The following is a 17941-nucleotide window of genomic DNA, read 5'->3' as shown; positions in this document are numbered from 1 at the left end:
ACCGTAATCAACACTTTATCTGAGTACTTTAAAGTATTATGTTTCTCCAGATCACAGATGTCCTACTTGACTTTGTATTCCAAATATCTAACATAGTAGATATCTAACAAATATTTGAGACAAGACAATTGAAAAAGATCTTAATGATAAACAGCTATCACAGGGTGTTATGAAGCAGAAGCCAGTGAAATTTGCTGAGTGAAAGAAAAGTTGGTAAGTGGAAACGACGAACGTAGAATATTCTTTCAAAAAGTTTGAAGGGAAGAGGAAGACGGGAAGAAAGTTGGGAAGAAAGAATAAATAAGGCTGAGAAAAAGCAGCCAGTAAACAGGAAGAGTATATATTTGTTGATTTAATGAATTCTGCCAGTTAAAAATTTTAGTGCAAGAAAAATAAGATTTTACTAAATTTCATGCTCTGATATTAAACATATATATAATAAGGCATTTTGTTTTAAGTTGATGACAATTACAAAGTGTACACATGGCGTTTGCACTGCGAATCATGAATACTATATTTATGGTGTTCTGTTTCCTTCGTTCTTCAGAATCCCACCATGGATTTATTACGAGTGAACTGCATTGATTTACTACAAGTAGAAGGATATAATTTGATAGCAGCTGGAACCTTAAATGGTGTGATCATCTTATGGAATTTTGTGACGTCTACTGTCAAAAAAGTGTACGTTGTGTATTATCCTTAAACAGTGTAAAAGCTTTACTGCAGAAGGGCTCAGTAGCATGCAACACTCAGGGAAGGGCTGCGCGCGGTGGCTCAGGTCTGTAAACCCAGAACTTTGGGAGGAGGATCACTTAAGGCCAGGAGTTCGAGATCAGCCTTACCAACATGGTGAAACCCTGTCTCTACTAAAAATACAAAAAGTAGCAAGGCGCAGTGGCGCCTGCCTGTAATCCTAGCTAATGGAGAGGGTGAGGCACGAGAATTGCTTGAACCTGGGAGGTGGAGGTAGCAGTGAGCTGAGATCACACCACCGCACTACATCCCGGGCGACAGAGTGAGTGAAACTCAGTATAAAAAAAAAAACAAAAACCTCAGGGGACAAAAAAGCAATACATAAAAATGGTGATAACTTTCAAGGCAGGCCTTCCTGGAAGTTATATTCATGAATGGACTGTGTTCTAAGTGTCTAAATCCCAGGATGATATAAGTAAGGTGAACTGTAAGCATCTATATTCCCAAGAGCTTTGATCTTTACTATTCTCAACTAGTATATGCTTTTCATGTGTGATCTTGCCCAAATTTATGACCTCAACAAATAATTAAAATACATAACAACTTCAAACTAATCTCTCTAGAGCTTCAAACACACATAACCAATTGCCTATTGGCAATTTTCATCTGATTGTTACCAAGACCCTCAAAGCCCTACATGCCTGAAACATTTTCCCAACCTACTCCCCGCTCCCAAACTTCTCCCCTTCCTGTATCCCCAGTGCCACCACCATCTACTCAGCCACCAAAGTCACATGGTGAGAAGACTCCTGGGTAGCATATCCTTCTCATTCACCACCTCAACACGTCTGATTTATTACAGATTGGGGCTAACAAGGGCCAATGTGGTAGATGCAATTATTCCTCTCAACCAATTAGATTTACTCTGGACTATGGCCAAGATCTTACCCTCCCCATACCATCCACTTCTCAATGTTTTTTTTTTTTTCCCCATTTGTTGAGAAGGAACTAAAGTAACACTGAATGATTTGTTTGGATGGATTGTAAATAATAAGTTCTCCCCAGCTGTGTAATTGGAATGTGTGCAAGGGCCATGTGTGGCCACCCTATGGCAAGGGGGTTTGGAAAATTTTACTTACACATACAAGATGGCCAATAACCTTAATAATGAATGAAAATAAAATCAAGTTTATCTAAGCATTTGGGGGACTGGAAGAGATATAAAAGAGGAGAGAAGGGAGAATTGGAAAGGACAAGAGAAAAGAAGAGGAAAATACAAAAGAAATGTCTGCCTCTCTCTTTACAGTACTTAACATACTGCTGGTCTGCCTGCTCCTTCCCATCCAAGTCTGAGTCATTTATTTTAGCCAGTTTTTGAAAGGAAATAATCATTTATTGCTTGGACTATGGATTTCTTCTCTTTGAACCTTTAATTGAAACAGCTGTTTCTGCAGACCCCCCTTTCTGCACCTCAGTCCACATACTCCTGGATCCTGCCCCTGGAATTCCTGTCATCCTTCTGTTCCTTCACTTCAGCCCATGCTCCCAGCCTTTTCTCACACATTGTCTACCTGCCACTTGATACCTACACTGCACTGCAAACTTCCCCTCCTTCTTGCTAATGCTTTCATGCTGTGTCAGCTTGTGTATGACTCTTTCCTAAGAAGGGAAAGCAGATAGACTAAGAAGACCATTATCTTGATGCCACAGCCTAAAGAGGGGGGCAACACCTGTGATAATAATCCCACTTTAAAGGTGAAGATCCTCCTTGTTAAAGTGCCTTGTTATTTTGCCAAGGGATGCATGCATATCCAACGTACAATCAGAGGAAAACAACCAAGTATAGTGTGGGTCATACACAGTGTGCCTTTCCTATAGGCAGATGATTATATAAGACAATTGATTTATAATCAGTGCAGTATTTTGCAAAACATGTGATTTAGCACAGATCTGTGGAAGGTCATTTAGGCCCAGGTTTAAAAGTTCTGAAACTGAAAATGGTTTCCATATTTGCAGTAGAGTCCATCTCTTTGTCTACCTCAAACTTCACCTAAGACCCCTTCACCAGTCAGAGGAAATAACTCTTCTCTTCCTGCTCTAAGCCTCAGGCTTTTTGAGCCCAGACTTAATATTATTCTTGCTAATTAATAATCCACTTCATGATTCAGCTCATCTGCACAACAGAAATCTCTAAAAAAATTTGAGTTCAACAAGTCATCAAGCTTGTAGACTTCGCTTTTGAGCTTGGGTTCACTTTCCAGGAGGCCCCTTCATCTCTTGCAGAAGTAATTTCCACTGAAGAAAAAGGGGAAATTTTGCTGTAAGGTCTATTTGCTATAATGTATGTTAAATGCAGCTTTAAGAGCCAGGCATGATGTTTCAGTGCAGGCATTTAGGGACTATTCCCCTGTTCCTAGGATGGTGCCTACAAAGTTCAGTGTTGACCTTGGAATCTGGGTCAACAGGAGACTGGAGCAGCAAGAGCAGGGTCCTCACTGGACTACCTGTTCTTCTCCACTCCATTATAAGCTCTTTAAGGGTAATAATATTTTATTCAAATTTATTACTCCACTTATTTAAAAAATATTAGAACTCTATTATTTAAACTGTATGAAACCAGCCCGGTGTGGTGGCTCCCATCGGTAATCCCAGCACTTTGGGAGGCCGAGGCAGGAGGATCGCTTGAGCCCAGGAGTTCAAGACCAGTCTGGGCAACATAGTTGGCCCCCATCTCTAAAAGTAAAATAAAATACAGTTTTATCCACAGGATTTTATGGAAGTCCATTCTCTGATCTAAAGGTAGGAAGATTAGACCGGTTAGTTGAATTAAAAGACTTTTAAGCCGCTGAGGATCATGATTTAACAGAACCTTGTTAAAAAAGCTATGTTCAAACTCTACTTCCTTGCATTTTCTTTTCATGTTCAGTAATATTAGCATTTGAGGAATTGCTTAGCTCTGCAGAGGATATACAATCTTAGTACTGTAAGCTCCATAATTTGTGAATTTTTCTCATATAAATGTATACTTACTTCTAGGTACCAACCTGAAGATTGCTTCACTGTAAACCCTGACTTGCATCCCAAGCACTTTAAAATTAATGACATACTCTTCCTCTTTCGTACCCCTGAATGTGCAAGGTAACTCGTTACTTACTGAACCAGTAATGCTGTCTGGGACTTAGGTGGCTGATATATTAGGTTGATGCAAAATTAATTGTGGTTTTTGCCATTGAAAGTAATAGAAAGAGTTTACTTCATCCCAGCATTAAAGAAGGGACCACTGAAAAAAGACATCAGTTGGGTTGACACGTGGCTTCAGCCTTCTTCCCATAACTGTCATTTTGGAGGTGAGGTTCTCCTCAGGGATTTAAAGTGCTGTGTGGTCCCCTCACCATGTCAGCCTCACAGCACCCTTTATCACATAGCAGAGATGGAAAATGATCACTTGGCTTTACTTTTCGCCAAAATCTGACACAGGTGTGAAACAGAAGGAAGGACTTGCAAGGCAAGTATGGAAGGTCATATGGCAGGAGGTTTCATCCACCATCCACTATAACTGAGCAATTGTCATCCATTTCTGAGAGAGCAAGGGATTTAAGAAAAAGTGTTTTTCCTATTTATATTTGCATAAGAGCTCTGGTTTGCAGGCAATAGATAATGCCACACATAGCTTTGGAGAGAAATCAGAAGCTTCTGTGCTGGTTTGGGGTCACCCAGAGGTGAGCCAGAATGTAACCCCTTCCCTACCCCTTGGCATGAAATTTCATCAAAACTGTTCTGAGAATATTTTGAGGACTTATTCTGTAGACATCTGCACCAGACCTTAAGCCACTTTTCAGCCGGTTTCAGTGGAGTGCCACAGACTAGGATCTGGTTAGAACTAGACATTGTCAAGCAGGAAGTTAGACAGGCTTGTAAGGTCCCCCCACCACCACCCCACCCCCTGCCATTTCAGTGTAAGAGCCTCTGGGACTAAATCTAGCCTTTGCAGTGGGATAGGCAAGACTTTTATTTTCTGACAAAGGGAGCAATAAACCTTATTTGCTGAGGCTCCCCAAGAGTCTCCACCAATATCATACTGGTCAACATTTATTACACAAAATATAAGGCATGATTTGTTTCCTGAGTGGCTCAGTATCCACAGATGATGAAAGAAGCAATCAGCTGAAATTAAAGCAGAGAAGCACACCCTTTGAGTATGGCAGCATATCTTAAAGTTTCATCTGTGGGCTTCCCCACTCCCCTTATAGGAGATCAAGTCAGGATTCCATATGTTCTTCATCCCAGTGTGAATCCAGCAAAGGTCCACAGAACAGTAAGGTAAGCAAGACACAGAGAGAGTCCGTTTTCCTGTCATACTCAATGTTGGTTCAAAAATAGTGCTATTGAGCACATTTAAGCCCCTCCTTTGATAGAAGGTAACAGTGGAAGAATTCTGTGTGTGCATGCTTATATGTAAAAACGCATTGTTTTGCAAAAAATGAAATGTCTAAATTGTTTTTTCAATTTTATATATTTTTCAATTTTTATATATTTTTTCAAAGTTTTTACATTTGTGAATAATCAATATACAATCACAAATAAAATAAATTATGCATGCTATTTTGATACTTAAAAAGTAAGTAATTTTAGACTATCTCTTTTGCTAAAATGTAAGTACTCTTTTGCTAAAAAGTACACATGTCACAGAGAGAACAGACAGCAGGTACTGTAATGCAGTGGTTTTCAAACTGTGTTCTCAGTTCCAATTTTACATATTTTTATGCTTTACATTTCTAGTTAGAACTGTGTTTGAAGGAAAGTTGTCACTGCAAAAATTGTTTTTAAATCACCAGCATACTGGAAAGAATAAACTTACATGGAAGCAAAAGCCAGACAGATTGTACTTGAACCCAAGCCCTTCTTTTATTATCTGATTAGCTTTAGAGCTGTCACTTAATCTGAGTTTCTGTTTCTGTTTCAGTAAAAAGGGAATAATAAAGGTGAAGTTGCATGGTTGTGAATACAATTAGAGATCATGTCAACCAGGAACCGAGCACGCATTAGGCATTTTTAATTACTCTCGTTATTATGCTGGTACCTCAACCACTAGAAGAATGTTGTGTTATAAATTCTCTATTTCTGGACATGAAAATCTCTGCAATACATTTTTTTCAAAAAAAATTAAAGTATAATTTTAAAAGTAATGCTTAGAAATGAAAATTCAACTATCTGGAGAATTTATTCACCCAGTATATCTCATTTTCTTACAATGTCATGGAAATATTTTCTCTTTTCCTCCCATAATTCAGGGAAGCAAGCAAAGCATACATGACCGTGAGGTTAAAGGTCAGTATGAAATCACCTCTCTTCTTCATAATAAAGCAACTCCTTTGCAACAGGGCATTTAGGTGACAGAGTATTCTTAATGAATATATATATTCCTTAATATATAAATTCATTATATATATCATATACATTCATATATATTCATTATATACGTATATATAATATACACACACATATACATATATACATACATACACACATATACATATATACATACATACATATATATATATTCTTTTTGGAACCAAACGTTGAGGTGCTATAGGATTCAGTAGTCTAAATGGCAGAATTTTCATTATGATGATGCCTTCTTAAATACTAATTCTAGGTTTTAAGAATCCAGAATATTACTGAACTTCTTAGTCTCTAGCCATTTTTCTAAAACTTATACTGCATTTATACACCATTCTGTATGTGTAAGATTTATGAATAAATACCTTGTGTGAGCTGTTATGTATAGTATAGAAGCTTTTGCAATATGATCAAAATAAACGTTTTATATTTTTTCAGTGATCCAGGATTCAATTTTTTAATGCTTTTTCTGTCCTTTGCCCTGACTGAAGTTCTCTGGGTTAAAAAAAAAAAGGGAAAAATAATGTGTGGCTTTTGCTATTTTCTTGTCTGCCTTGTGTTTTACATTCCATAAAAATTTGGAATTCCAAGTATTGCAAATTCCATGATAGATCCTTTTTTTTTTTTTTTTTTTTGAGACAGAGTTTCACTCTGTACCCCAGGCTGGAGTGCAGTAGTGCCATCTCAGCTCACTGCAACCTCTGCCTCCTGGGTTCAAGCAATTCTCCTGCCTCAGCCTCCCAAGTAGCTGGGATTACAGGCGCCCACCACCACACCCGGCTAATTTTTGTATTTTTAGTAGAGACGGGGTTTCACCATGTTGGCCAGGCTGATCTGGAACTCCTTACCTCAAGTGATCCACCTGCCTTGGCCTCCCAAAGTGCTGGGATTACAGGTGTGAGCCACCGCGCCTGGCCTCATGATAAGTTCATTAATTTCTCGAATAGGTGAACAAACAGATGTAACGGTGGGAGAGCAACAGCCAATGGACAAAAAACACCCTGGAATTGCCAATTTACCAGAAGCCCAGCCACCTATCCTTGTCACTGCTCATGAGGACGGACACCTCCGCTTGTGGACTCTGGAGGTAATGGAACCCAGCAAGTCTGGGAATAGGAAAGAATGGGAAAGATAAAAAGATCATTAAATGAATCTTAGTGTTCTTCCATATGGCATCCAATTATAATATTTTTTCAACTTTCTAGCCAAATTGCTGATCTTGCAGCCTGCTTATTGATAACGCTATCCAAACTTTATGAGAGAAGGGTTTTGTAACTCAAAAGATCAAATCATCAAAACTGCTAACTTAGCTATTTCAAATATGTCTCTCTTTTTGGAAGCTCTTCTACTTTTCTAACAAACACATTACAGACAGATACCCATACTGGGATAGATACCTGCATACAGATAGATACCCGTATTGAGAGAAGAATGTTCAACTGGTCATGCAAGCCTCACAGTTGGAATTTCTGGGAAGCTCTTCACCTTTGGCACACTGCTTCAATCTCATCCCTTAGGTCCCTAATAGAAGCAGGAAAGGTGAATCCGGCATGAAGATTTACTAGAAAAATCTATTGAGCCTGCTTATAATTCTTTTATTTGGGGAGAGGAGGGCATTAGTTGTTTGTTTGTTTTTTTAAGATGGAGTCTCTCTCTGTCACCCAGGCTGGAGTGCAGTGGCGTGATCTCAGCTCACCGCAACCTCCACCCACTGGGTTCAAGCGATTCTTCTGCCTCAGCCTCCGAGTAGCTGGGGCTATAGGCGTGTGTCAGCACACACAGCTAATTTTTGTATTTTTAGTAGAGACGGGGTTTCACCATGTTGGCCAGGCTGGTCTCAAACTCCTGACCTCGTGATCTGCCAGCCTCGGCCTCCCAAAGTGCTGCGATTACAGGCGTGAGCCACTGTGCCCGGCCGAGGGCATTAGTTTTGATGGGTTCATACATTCAAAATATTCAAATCTTTCTTTTAAATTGAGCTACAAATATATGCCACTAAATATCTTACTGGATATTTAAATAATATTAAAGGATATTAATGGTGTATTAGAGTAAAAGAATGTGAGAACACTGAAATGTTGAGTATACAATAAATTGTTAGTTTACCAAACAGTTGAAAGAAAGTATTGCATCGTATTGAGTGTTCTTCAATATTTCACAAAGAAAAACACAACTTTCACTTACCAGAAGATTTAAAATGATTTGGGGTGGAATTAAGAGGACAGAAGATGATGAAAGGAAGGATCTTGAGTAGCCTGAGGGTGAAGACACTGAAATCCTTAGAAAAGCAGAGGAGGTGACCTCGCTTGTGATAAGGCTCCTTCCTACACAGAAACTCAGAACACACAACAGTTTTGTGTGGCAGATAATGGGATCCAACAACACGGAACCGCATGGCTTTCTGCCAGATAAAACTCTAAGTGTACCAGTAGATCCTAGCTTATTCGTGAAAACAACCCTGGTTTGAAAATACAAAGTATTCTAATAATAACTTTCCTTCAGATAATCTTGGTATTAGAACAATGCCCTTTTTCTTTCTAATACAGAAATGAAAGAGTAAAAGAAATAGGAGGAGAAGAGATTATGTCCAAGCAGTCTAAGGAAAGGAGTAGCAAATTCAAACTCTTCACAAGCTTTGATGTTGATGATGTTTATTCTCTAAGCAAGATAATACGTGTTAAAGTCTTTCCCAGTGCTGGCTTATACTGAGCGCTGAAAAACAACCTGTTTGAATTTAAATCTCTTAACAATTCTTTGTCTTGCACCAGTATTAAAAAATAAATATTTCTGAAAAGGCAAATATTTCTGTTTAAAACAACTGACATACACTTAAAAGTGTGTCTCCCTTCTGAAAAAAATGTTTGTTTAAAAAGAAAATATGTCAATGCCTGTTTGAGTTAAATTAAAAAAAGAGAAATAAAAAGAAAATGTGTAATCGGAAAGTCTGAGGAATTGCATGAAAAGGGTCATGGGATATGCAAAAACAATCCCAAGTGTAGAACAGTATATAATACTCAGAGTCTAGATGCTTCTAATTAACAGTTGTCCATACCTTTAGTATATTTAATTTCAAGGAAATAAGTCCCTATGGATAGTTTAAAATTATTTTCATTACAAACAGGGGAATCGTGGTTCAATAGTAGAGATAATTCTTGAGATGCATTATTTACATAGAAAAATCAATTTCAATATTAAGATTTTATAAGACTTACTAGCAAAGAAAAAGTTTTATTTGCATTATACTTTATTTAGGGAAGACTACTGAAAGATATGCTACCTTTCACAAAACATTCTGCCATTTCTCTGACATCGCTGTATACTGATTCATGTACGAGGATACTACTGGCTGGAAATGTGGGTGAGTCATTACTCTTAGATATTCAGTCACAGGTGTCTTAATAGCTTACCTGATATAAAAATGGCTTTAGGAAAAATACATGGTATATGGTGAGACAAAAGAGAGACTAAGAGGTATGCTCAAGCCTGAGAAAGTGTTATAAATAGCCTGCTGAATAAACAGAATAAATGAGTGTCAGGAGAACCTGCTTCATTCCTAGCTCTTCACTTAGGGCAAGGCATTGCCCTCCTTCTGTCTTTAAAATGCATATGTGTCTACCCATCTGTGTATCTTACTTTTTTGGAAAAAATATAAAGTTTTAATTTTTCACATTGAAAGTGTATGTTGCATTAATCTTTATTAAAGGAAATCATGCCCTAAATTAGAGAAAAAAATGAATGATTTTTTCTCAGTAGGGGACTTTATTTTTTATATTTATTATAATTAATATGGTCAGTCTTTCTAACAAAATTCTTTCTTCCATTCTTCCTTTATGCTTCTCTTCTGTCGTCTGAATTAATCCTAAATTTTCTTTGCTTTCCTTTCTCCTATACTTTGAAAGATTATGTGTGTATGTGAATGCACATGCATGTGTAAAAACAGTTTTTTTATTTTACTAGTGTTTATCTTCAAGTTTTTCAAAACAATTGGTTAGAATTAGAATAAAACAGCATATTTTCAGTTAAAACAAAAAGCTTAGCCCCCTTTCACTTTCTCTTTTCTCCATATCTACCCCTTTGCTTGTTGTTGTTTTGCTAATGCAACTGTAAGATTTGCATCGAGATTAAATCTGCTTAAATGCTTACATTTCAAATTTACTTAATTTTCATACTTAAGTTTTCATATTCTCTTTTATAAACATTTTTCTCATTTCAAAATTTGTTTTAATTTTTTTTTTCTTTTTTAAATTTGAGACAGAGTCTATCCCTGTTGCCCAGGCTGGAGTGCAGTAGTGCAATCCTGGCTCACTGCAACCTCTGCCTCCCAGGTTCAAGCAATTCTCCTCCCTCAGCCTCCCGAGTAGCTGGGACTACAGGCATGCACCACCACGCCCAGCTAATTTTTGTATTTTTAGTAGAGATGGGGTTTTGCTATGTTGGCCAGGCTGGTCTTGAACTCCTGACCTCATGTGATCTGCCCACCTCAGCTTCCCAAAGCGCTGGGATTACAGGCATGAGCCACCATGCCCAGCCTCAAAATTTATTTTATAAAAAAGTTACAAGAAACCATTTCGTACTGTCAATTGAGTCGTCTGGACCTTATTGATAATAATTGTCTATATTTGTATATAGCATTATAAATAAATTCACATTTATTTAAGGTTATCCCTGTTTTTCCCGGAGTTTTTTGGGTTTTGTTTGTTTTTTGCTTACCACCAATCCTTTTACATTAGGATATTCTTATACTTCTGATTTTCGCTTATCTATCAATCTGTATAATTTATATAGACACTAATTCTTTTTATAGAAAACTTGTAGAGAAAGCTAAGATCAAATTTTGTTGCTTTCTAAAAATAGCCTGCTTATTCTTGCATTAACTTTGCCTAGTATGTGGCAAGCCTTTTCTGACAAATACAGAGAACTAAAATTTGAAACTATAGAATTCCCAGCACCGACCTCTATTAGGGTTAGTCCTCTCTTTGCCTATGCCTAGAATACTTTACTATCATATAGCCCATTCTCATCCTGAAATTAGTGGTTTCTGTTTGTGATCCAGAAAATAGAGTGGGTTTGGGATCCAATCTATCCTCATCTACATTATAACTAAAGTGGACTGCTCCTAGACTCTATTAGGCTTCCTTTTTCTCTGCCTCAGTAGATGTTAAAAGAACTTCTTTGAGGGCTGCTATCTATTCACTAGATTAAATCAGACACCCTCAGGCATCATTACATCATTAGTTGTTGCCTTTAAAAAGAAAAAAGAGGGACAAGGTCTGACTCTGTGGCCCAGGCTGGAGTGCAGTGGTGTGTTCATAGCTCACTGTAATCTCCAACTCCTGCAAGTGATCCTTCCACCTCAGCCTCCTGAGTAGCTTAGACTACAGGTGTATGCTTTTTTTTTTCCTGTAGAGACAGGTCTTACTTCTTTTTCTATTTTCCTAAAGTAGAAGCTTAGATTGTTGATTTTAGATTTTTCTTCCTTTCTAATATATGCATTGAATGCTACAAGTTTCCACGTGAGCAATGCTCTCGCTGCATACCACAAATTTTGATAAGTTGTAATTTCACCTTTTTTTTTTTTTTTTTTTTATTAAGACAGAGTCTCTCTCTATTGCCCAGGTTGGAGTGCAGTGGCACAATCTCAGCTCACCCCTATCTTCGCCTCCCAGGTTCAAGCAATTTTCCCACCTCAGCCTCCCAAGTAGCTGGGATTACAGGCACCTGACACCATGGCCGGCTAATTTTTGTATTTTTAGTAGAGGCAGGGTTTCACCATGTTGGCCAGGCTGGTTTCGAACTCCTGACCTCAGGTGATCCACCCACCTCAGCTTCCCAACATGCTGGGATTACAGGAATGAGCCACCATGCTTGGCCTCACCTTTATTCAATACAAAATACTTTTAAATTTCCCTTGAGATTTATTCTTTGACCCAAAGAATTTAGAAATATTCTACCTAATCTCCAAGTACTTGGGGATTTTCCAGTTGTCTTTCTGTTACTGGTTTCTACTTTAATTCCATTGTGGTCTGAAAACATACATTGTATGATGTCTCTTAAAGTTGTTCAGGTGCGTTCTGTGGCCCAGAACATGATCTATCTTGGGGAATGTCTACACGATCTTCAGAGGAATGTGTGTTCTGAATGTGTGTGTATGAAGTAATCTATAGATGTCAATTATATTCAGTTAATTGATGGTGCCATTGATTTGAACTATATCCTTAATGATTTTCTGCATGCTTGGTCTGCCCATTTTTGATAGAGGGGTGTTGAAGTCTACAACTATAATAATGGATTCATCTATTTCAACTTGCTGTCCTATAAGTATTTTGATATCTGTTATTAGGGACATACACATTAAGGATGGTCAAATCTTCTCGGAGAATTGACCCTTTTATCATTAGGTAATGCCCTCTGTTTATCCCTGATAAGTTTTATCACTCTGAAGTCTGCTCTGTCTGAAATTAATACAGCTACACTTGCTTTCTTTTGATTAGTGTTAGCGTGGTATATCTTTTTCTATTCCTTTGCTTTTAATCTATATGTATCTATATTTAAAGTAGGTTTTTATACACAACATATAGTGGGTCATGTTTTTAAATTCACTCTGACACTCTCTTTGTTTTAATTGGTGTATTTAGATTGTTGGCATCTAAAGTAATTGATTATTGACATAGTTGAATTAGTATCTACCATATTTGTTACTATTCTTAATTTGTTGCCCTGGCTCTTTATTCCTGTTTTTGTCTTCCAGTCTTTTTCTGCCTTTTCCAATTTTAATTGAGCATTTTGTGTGATTCTATCTTCTCTCCTTTCTTAGCATATTTATTATACTTCCTTTTAAACATTTTTTAGTGGTTGCCCTAGAGTTTATAATATATATTCACAATTAGCCTGTGCCTATTTTCAAGTAATATTATGCCACTTTGTATCTTATAATACCAAAGTATTCCTAATATCTCTCTTTTATCTCCTGTATAATTACTATCATTCATTTCAAGTATTTATGAGTTATAATTACAAATACATTGTTGCTATCATTATTTTTAACAAACCATTATCTGGTAGATCAATTAACAAAAATAAAGTTTTTATTTTATCTTTGCTTATTCCTTGTCTTCTTACTTTCTTTATGTAGATATGAGTTTTTTTAAACCTATGTCATTTTTCTTTTTTCTGAACTTCTTTTAACATTTCTTGAAAGGCAGGCCTATTAGTGACAAATTATCTCAATTTTTGTTTGTCTGAGAAAGTCTTTATTTCTCCTTTACTTTTGAAGGTTAATTTTGCAAAGTACAGAATTCTAGGTTGGTCGGTTTTTTTCTCTCAACGTGTTAAATATTTCACTCCACTCTTCTTGCTTGCATTGCTTCTGATAAGAAGTTTGATGTCATTCTTATGTTTGTGTTCATTTTTTTTTCTCCATCTGGCTTCTTTCAAGACCCTTTTTTATACCTTTGTTTTCCTGCAGTTTAAATAGTTTAAAAGTTGAGGTGTAGTCATTGTTGCTCTTTGATATGTAGTTTTTGTAACTATCATTTAAATTGTAGGCTGAATATCTCTGTAAGAGTTTGGACTCTGTTTGGTGGTATATTCATTTCCATTACCCTGATCTCTAAAAGAACTCTAAGTGGGTGAAGCAATCTCACTAAGACTTATCAAGACAGAAACAAAATAATTTCTACACATAAAAATGAATATGGGCCAGGTGTGGAGGCCCATGCCTGTAATCCCAGCACTATAGGAGGCCAAGGCAGGTGGATCATCTGAGGTCAGGAGTTCAAGACCAGCTTGTCCAAATGGTGAAACCCTGTCTCTACTAAAAATACAAAAAAAAAATTAGCCGGGTGTGGTGGCAGGCACCTGTAATCCCAGCTACTCAGGAGGCTGAGGCAGGAGAATTGCTTGAACCCAGGAGGCAGAGGTTGCAGTGAGCTGAGATCATGCCTTTGCACTCCATTCTGGGCTACAAAGCGAGACTCCATCTCAAATAAATAGATAAATAAATAAATAAATAAAAATGAATATGAAATTTCTGCTTTCATTTCTGTTTTCTCAGGTTCTGTTTTATTCAGCATTATAAATACCTAAATCAAAATAACTTTTGGATAGTATTGATTTAGATAACATGATATCTAATTAAAGATTCCAATGTTTAAATTTTATACAGAAGGACATGTTATCCTTTGCAATATTAGCTCTTTCCTGGATCCACCTCATGATGAAAAGGTAAGAACTTCAGTTTTCCACTTTAATTTATGAGTCAGCACATATTTATTGAGCATTTCTCTGTGCTAGACACCATAAAGGATAGAAATACAAGACTCTCTGTTGTCAAGGCACATATACTATTGAAATTTGAGCTCCATGACAAATAGCAATGGTCTGCTGGTGAAAAGGGATGAAGTAAGTGAGGGAGAGGGAGTAAGTATGCCAGCCACTGGTCACTTTGCATCGTCTTCATGTTTTGACTTATTTGTGAGAATTCACATAGCAACCCAGAGCTAGAAAAAGTTCATAGATTATACAGTCCTCCACAGTCAGTTTCTATATCTTATCCTTTATAAGATATTCCATAACCTTCCTTGCAAACCTAGTACAGAACCATTTAAGAATTTTTTTCTTATTTCTAGTCTAAATTCTCCCTAACATTAAAGCACATTTTATTCTATTTTTTAAAATATTATACCAAGGAACAGCTATTTTAGCATAGCCCTATTTTTCTTTAACACATCAAATCAAAAGCTAAATATTAGCTTAAACAGATACATTTTTTTTGGATCACAAGTATTAACAAGGGGTTTATGTTGATTAGGATTTGATTCCTTGCAGAGTGTCTCAGAATAGTTATTGTTTCAAATATTGTTTCATTTGATTAACGGAGTTTTCTTTTTGTTTCAGAGAATCTATTCTAACTCTTTTAAGGTTTCGGTATTCAACTTTAGTTTGACTATCTCCACCTGCAGAGGGTAAATCAGAGAATAGCTTGCCAAGGAGCACACAGACAGTGATGAAGTCAGGGCCAGGGTCGGGGTTCTGATTGCTAATCCAACACTCTTTCCGTATATAATACTTATGCTAACAAACGAAAAACAGTAAGGTTCAAACAACTTGGGAAACACGAAGTTTCATTTACCAGTAACTATAAATTGCTTGTAACGAAGACATGCTGCAAGCTGAACAAAAACAAACCGTATGCTTGAACCATATATAGGTGAAAAGTTATGTAATTGTTTTATCCTACTGCTGATGATTATTATATTGTATTATTAATTTTAACAGATAAAATGTCATTCAAAGCCTACAGTTTCGCAAATGGAATTGCTATAAACTAGCAACTGAGATCTTTCAAACTTTAGAGAAAATCTTCAGAACAAAGTTACAGAATAATATTGAGTTACAAAAATAGTAGAAATAATTTTAAAGCATTTTCACAAATTTAAAATTAGAGAATCTTTAGTAACTTATTTTAAATTCTTTCATATTCAACTTCATTTCAACCTTTTCTGTACTCAGACAATGGAATCGTACCATTTGTACATGGCTGCCTATTTATAAATATACAACAGAACCATAGAACCTGGCTATAAAATGCCTCATTATTACATAGATCAGCATATACCAATGCTTAAACCAGGTCCGGCTATAGATTACAACTGCAATGAATACCTAATAGGTCAGTCTAGAAAATAAGGTTAATCTTGTTCTCTCCCGATATTACTGATAAAAAAGAAGTTCCATGGTATACAGACATTCTGAAAGATAAGTCGAAACCTCTCCACAGAAAGAGAGACCACACATATAATTACATATACACACATACAGAAAGGACAATCTTAGTTTCTAATTGCGGGTTTCAATCTGTTAAGGGGTCATGAAATCAATTAAATTAGTCGTAACCAGTATCTTTATAAAAATAGAAGAGAATGGAATGCAATGCAGTAGAACAGAATAGATCATATTGATGTACATTTCACATAGGTGAAGTATCCTTTTGTGAAACTTGTTTCAGACACATGTGCAAGTATATGTATATGTTCACTGAGTCATGAAGCAAAATGTATATCTTACTATAAATACAGTCAGTGTTAGAGAATGCCATCCTAAGGCAGAGAAAGAAACCTTGGATGACCAGATATTCTTTAATAGCTTTGAGACAATAAGAAGTAGGCCAGACACGGTGGCTCACGCCTGTAATCCCAGCACTTTGGGAGGCTGAGGCAGGCAGATCACGAGGTCAAGAAATTAAGACCATCCTGGCCAACATGGTGAAACCCCGTCTCTACTAAAAATACAAAAAAAATTAGCTAGGTGTGGTGGCACGTGCCGGTAGTCACAGCTACTCAGGAGGCTGAGGCAGGAGAATCACTTGAAGCCAGGAGGCAGAGGCTGCAGTGAGCCGAGATCACGCCACCGCACTGCAGCCTGGCAACAGAGCGAGACTCTGTCTCTAAAGAAGAAAAAAGAACTAGGAGTCCAGATTTTACTTTGGCTCTCTAAAAACAACCAGAGGGAATTGAGTCAGAAGGCCAACAAATTTAGGAGGAATTGTGCCTACCCTTTGTTAAAGCCTAAATAAATAGAAGACTCGCAGGAGAACTCTAAACTGCCAGGACTGTCATCACATTACACTTCTAGGTAAACGACCCAGGACAAAGTAAGGTGTCAGTCCGGGTTTATCAGTGATAAAGAGGGAATATACTCACAGGGGGTGTGAGTGCAGAGCAAGCTCTCCACTTAACAACTCTAGTTCACACAATTCAGGAAGGTCTCCCGAGGCCCACGAGAGGCCCTAAACTTGAGGATAGCCACACCCTGAAGAAACATAAACAATCAAGCCTCATGATTTTTTTCTTTTCTACTCCTGTGACAGATGATTCATGATGTTTTTGAAAGAGAATGAGCTGAGTTTTATTCTTTTCATCAACTACTTATAGCATGTATCTCCCATCCTATACTCCCCCCAAAAGAACAAAACAGGCAGTTCTATCTCTAGATAAAATCTGAACATAGGAAAAGTCTTTTTGCCAATCTCCCCTTTAGCTTTTACCTTCCAGCTCTGTTTCCTTCTATTCTTGATTATATTTACTTCCAGTCCCCCTCCAACCTTCTCCTAAAGCATCTCTTTCCTCTAGTCATCTGCTAATCATCAATTAAATGAATCGCTAATTCTCAGTTACATGATAAATTGCCAGAGACATAAGATACTTCCTCTCCCAGGGAGATGTATGAATTAATAAGTCTTTAAAAACAGGACTTCTTGTACCCCAACAAGCAAGAGAAGAGCTAATTGGGGGCAAGGACTTAATCATCTAGCACAGATGTCTACATCTTCCACTCGTAAGTTTGGCTCAATGAGAAATGATTTTGTTGAAGATTACATTTTGACTAACATATAGTTATTCCGAGGAATATGCCTTGTTTTTGCTATCTAGAAATTCAAGCAGCTGCTTTCCTGGCGTGCTCATTCTTTGGAAATTATTCAAGTAATCTATGTAGAAGAAAAACAAGTGGTACTTACTGCCTCCATCGATGGCTCAGTAAGGTAGGCCAAGATGGCATCATACTGTGAATTCAGTACTGTGAGCATGAGAGGTAAAGGATTTTAAGCTAAAGTTGAAGTATATAGTTCAAATGCAATCTTGGTAAACTGATTTAAATAAATAAGTAAATAGATGACACAAAAGGACTTTGAAAAGATGGCCACTGATTTGGAGTTCTCTTTCATGACCAAGGACATGAGATGTCATATTCATCTATGTTAAAAGGTATCATAAATGCTTTTGATAAAAGTGAAGTTTTTTTTGTAGAATTATTTCAAAGAATTAAGCAAGATAGCTATCTCGGAGAGTTA

The 17941-nt window shown here is 37.0% G+C and overlaps 1 protein-coding gene and 1 long non-coding RNA gene across 2 annotated transcripts in view; one reads left to right on the top strand and one right to left on the bottom strand.

Annotated features, from left to right (window-relative positions):
• The window catches only part of LOC129532157 (uncharacterized), a 190391-nt gene that overhangs the window by 108291 nt on the left and 64159 nt on the right, over positions 1-17941 (bottom strand). The gene's annotated exons all lie outside the window — the stretch shown is intronic.
• The window catches only part of WDR64 (WD repeat domain 64), a 149604-nt gene that overhangs the window by 113718 nt on the left and 17945 nt on the right, over positions 1-17941 (top strand). The window contains exons 16-23 of the mRNA XM_031015516.3: positions 548-681; positions 3730-3831; positions 4944-5013; positions 5985-6021; positions 7041-7180; positions 9346-9451; positions 14258-14316; positions 17523-17632. Of these exons, the coding sequence (XP_030871376.3) occupies positions 548-681; positions 3730-3831; positions 4944-5013; positions 5985-6021; positions 7041-7180; positions 9346-9451; positions 14258-14316; positions 17523-17632 (758 nt within the window). The remainder of the gene's footprint in view (positions 1-547; positions 682-3729; positions 3832-4943; positions 5014-5984; positions 6022-7040; positions 7181-9345; positions 9452-14257; positions 14317-17522; positions 17633-17941) is intronic.

This window comes from Gorilla gorilla, chromosome 1, assembly GCF_029281585.2.
Source record: "Gorilla gorilla gorilla isolate KB3781 chromosome 1, NHGRI_mGorGor1-v2.1_pri, whole genome shotgun sequence".
Taxonomy (NCBI): Eukaryota; Metazoa; Chordata; class Mammalia; order Primates; family Hominidae; genus Gorilla; species Gorilla gorilla.
This window is presented reverse-complemented; position numbering and strand designations above follow the sequence as displayed.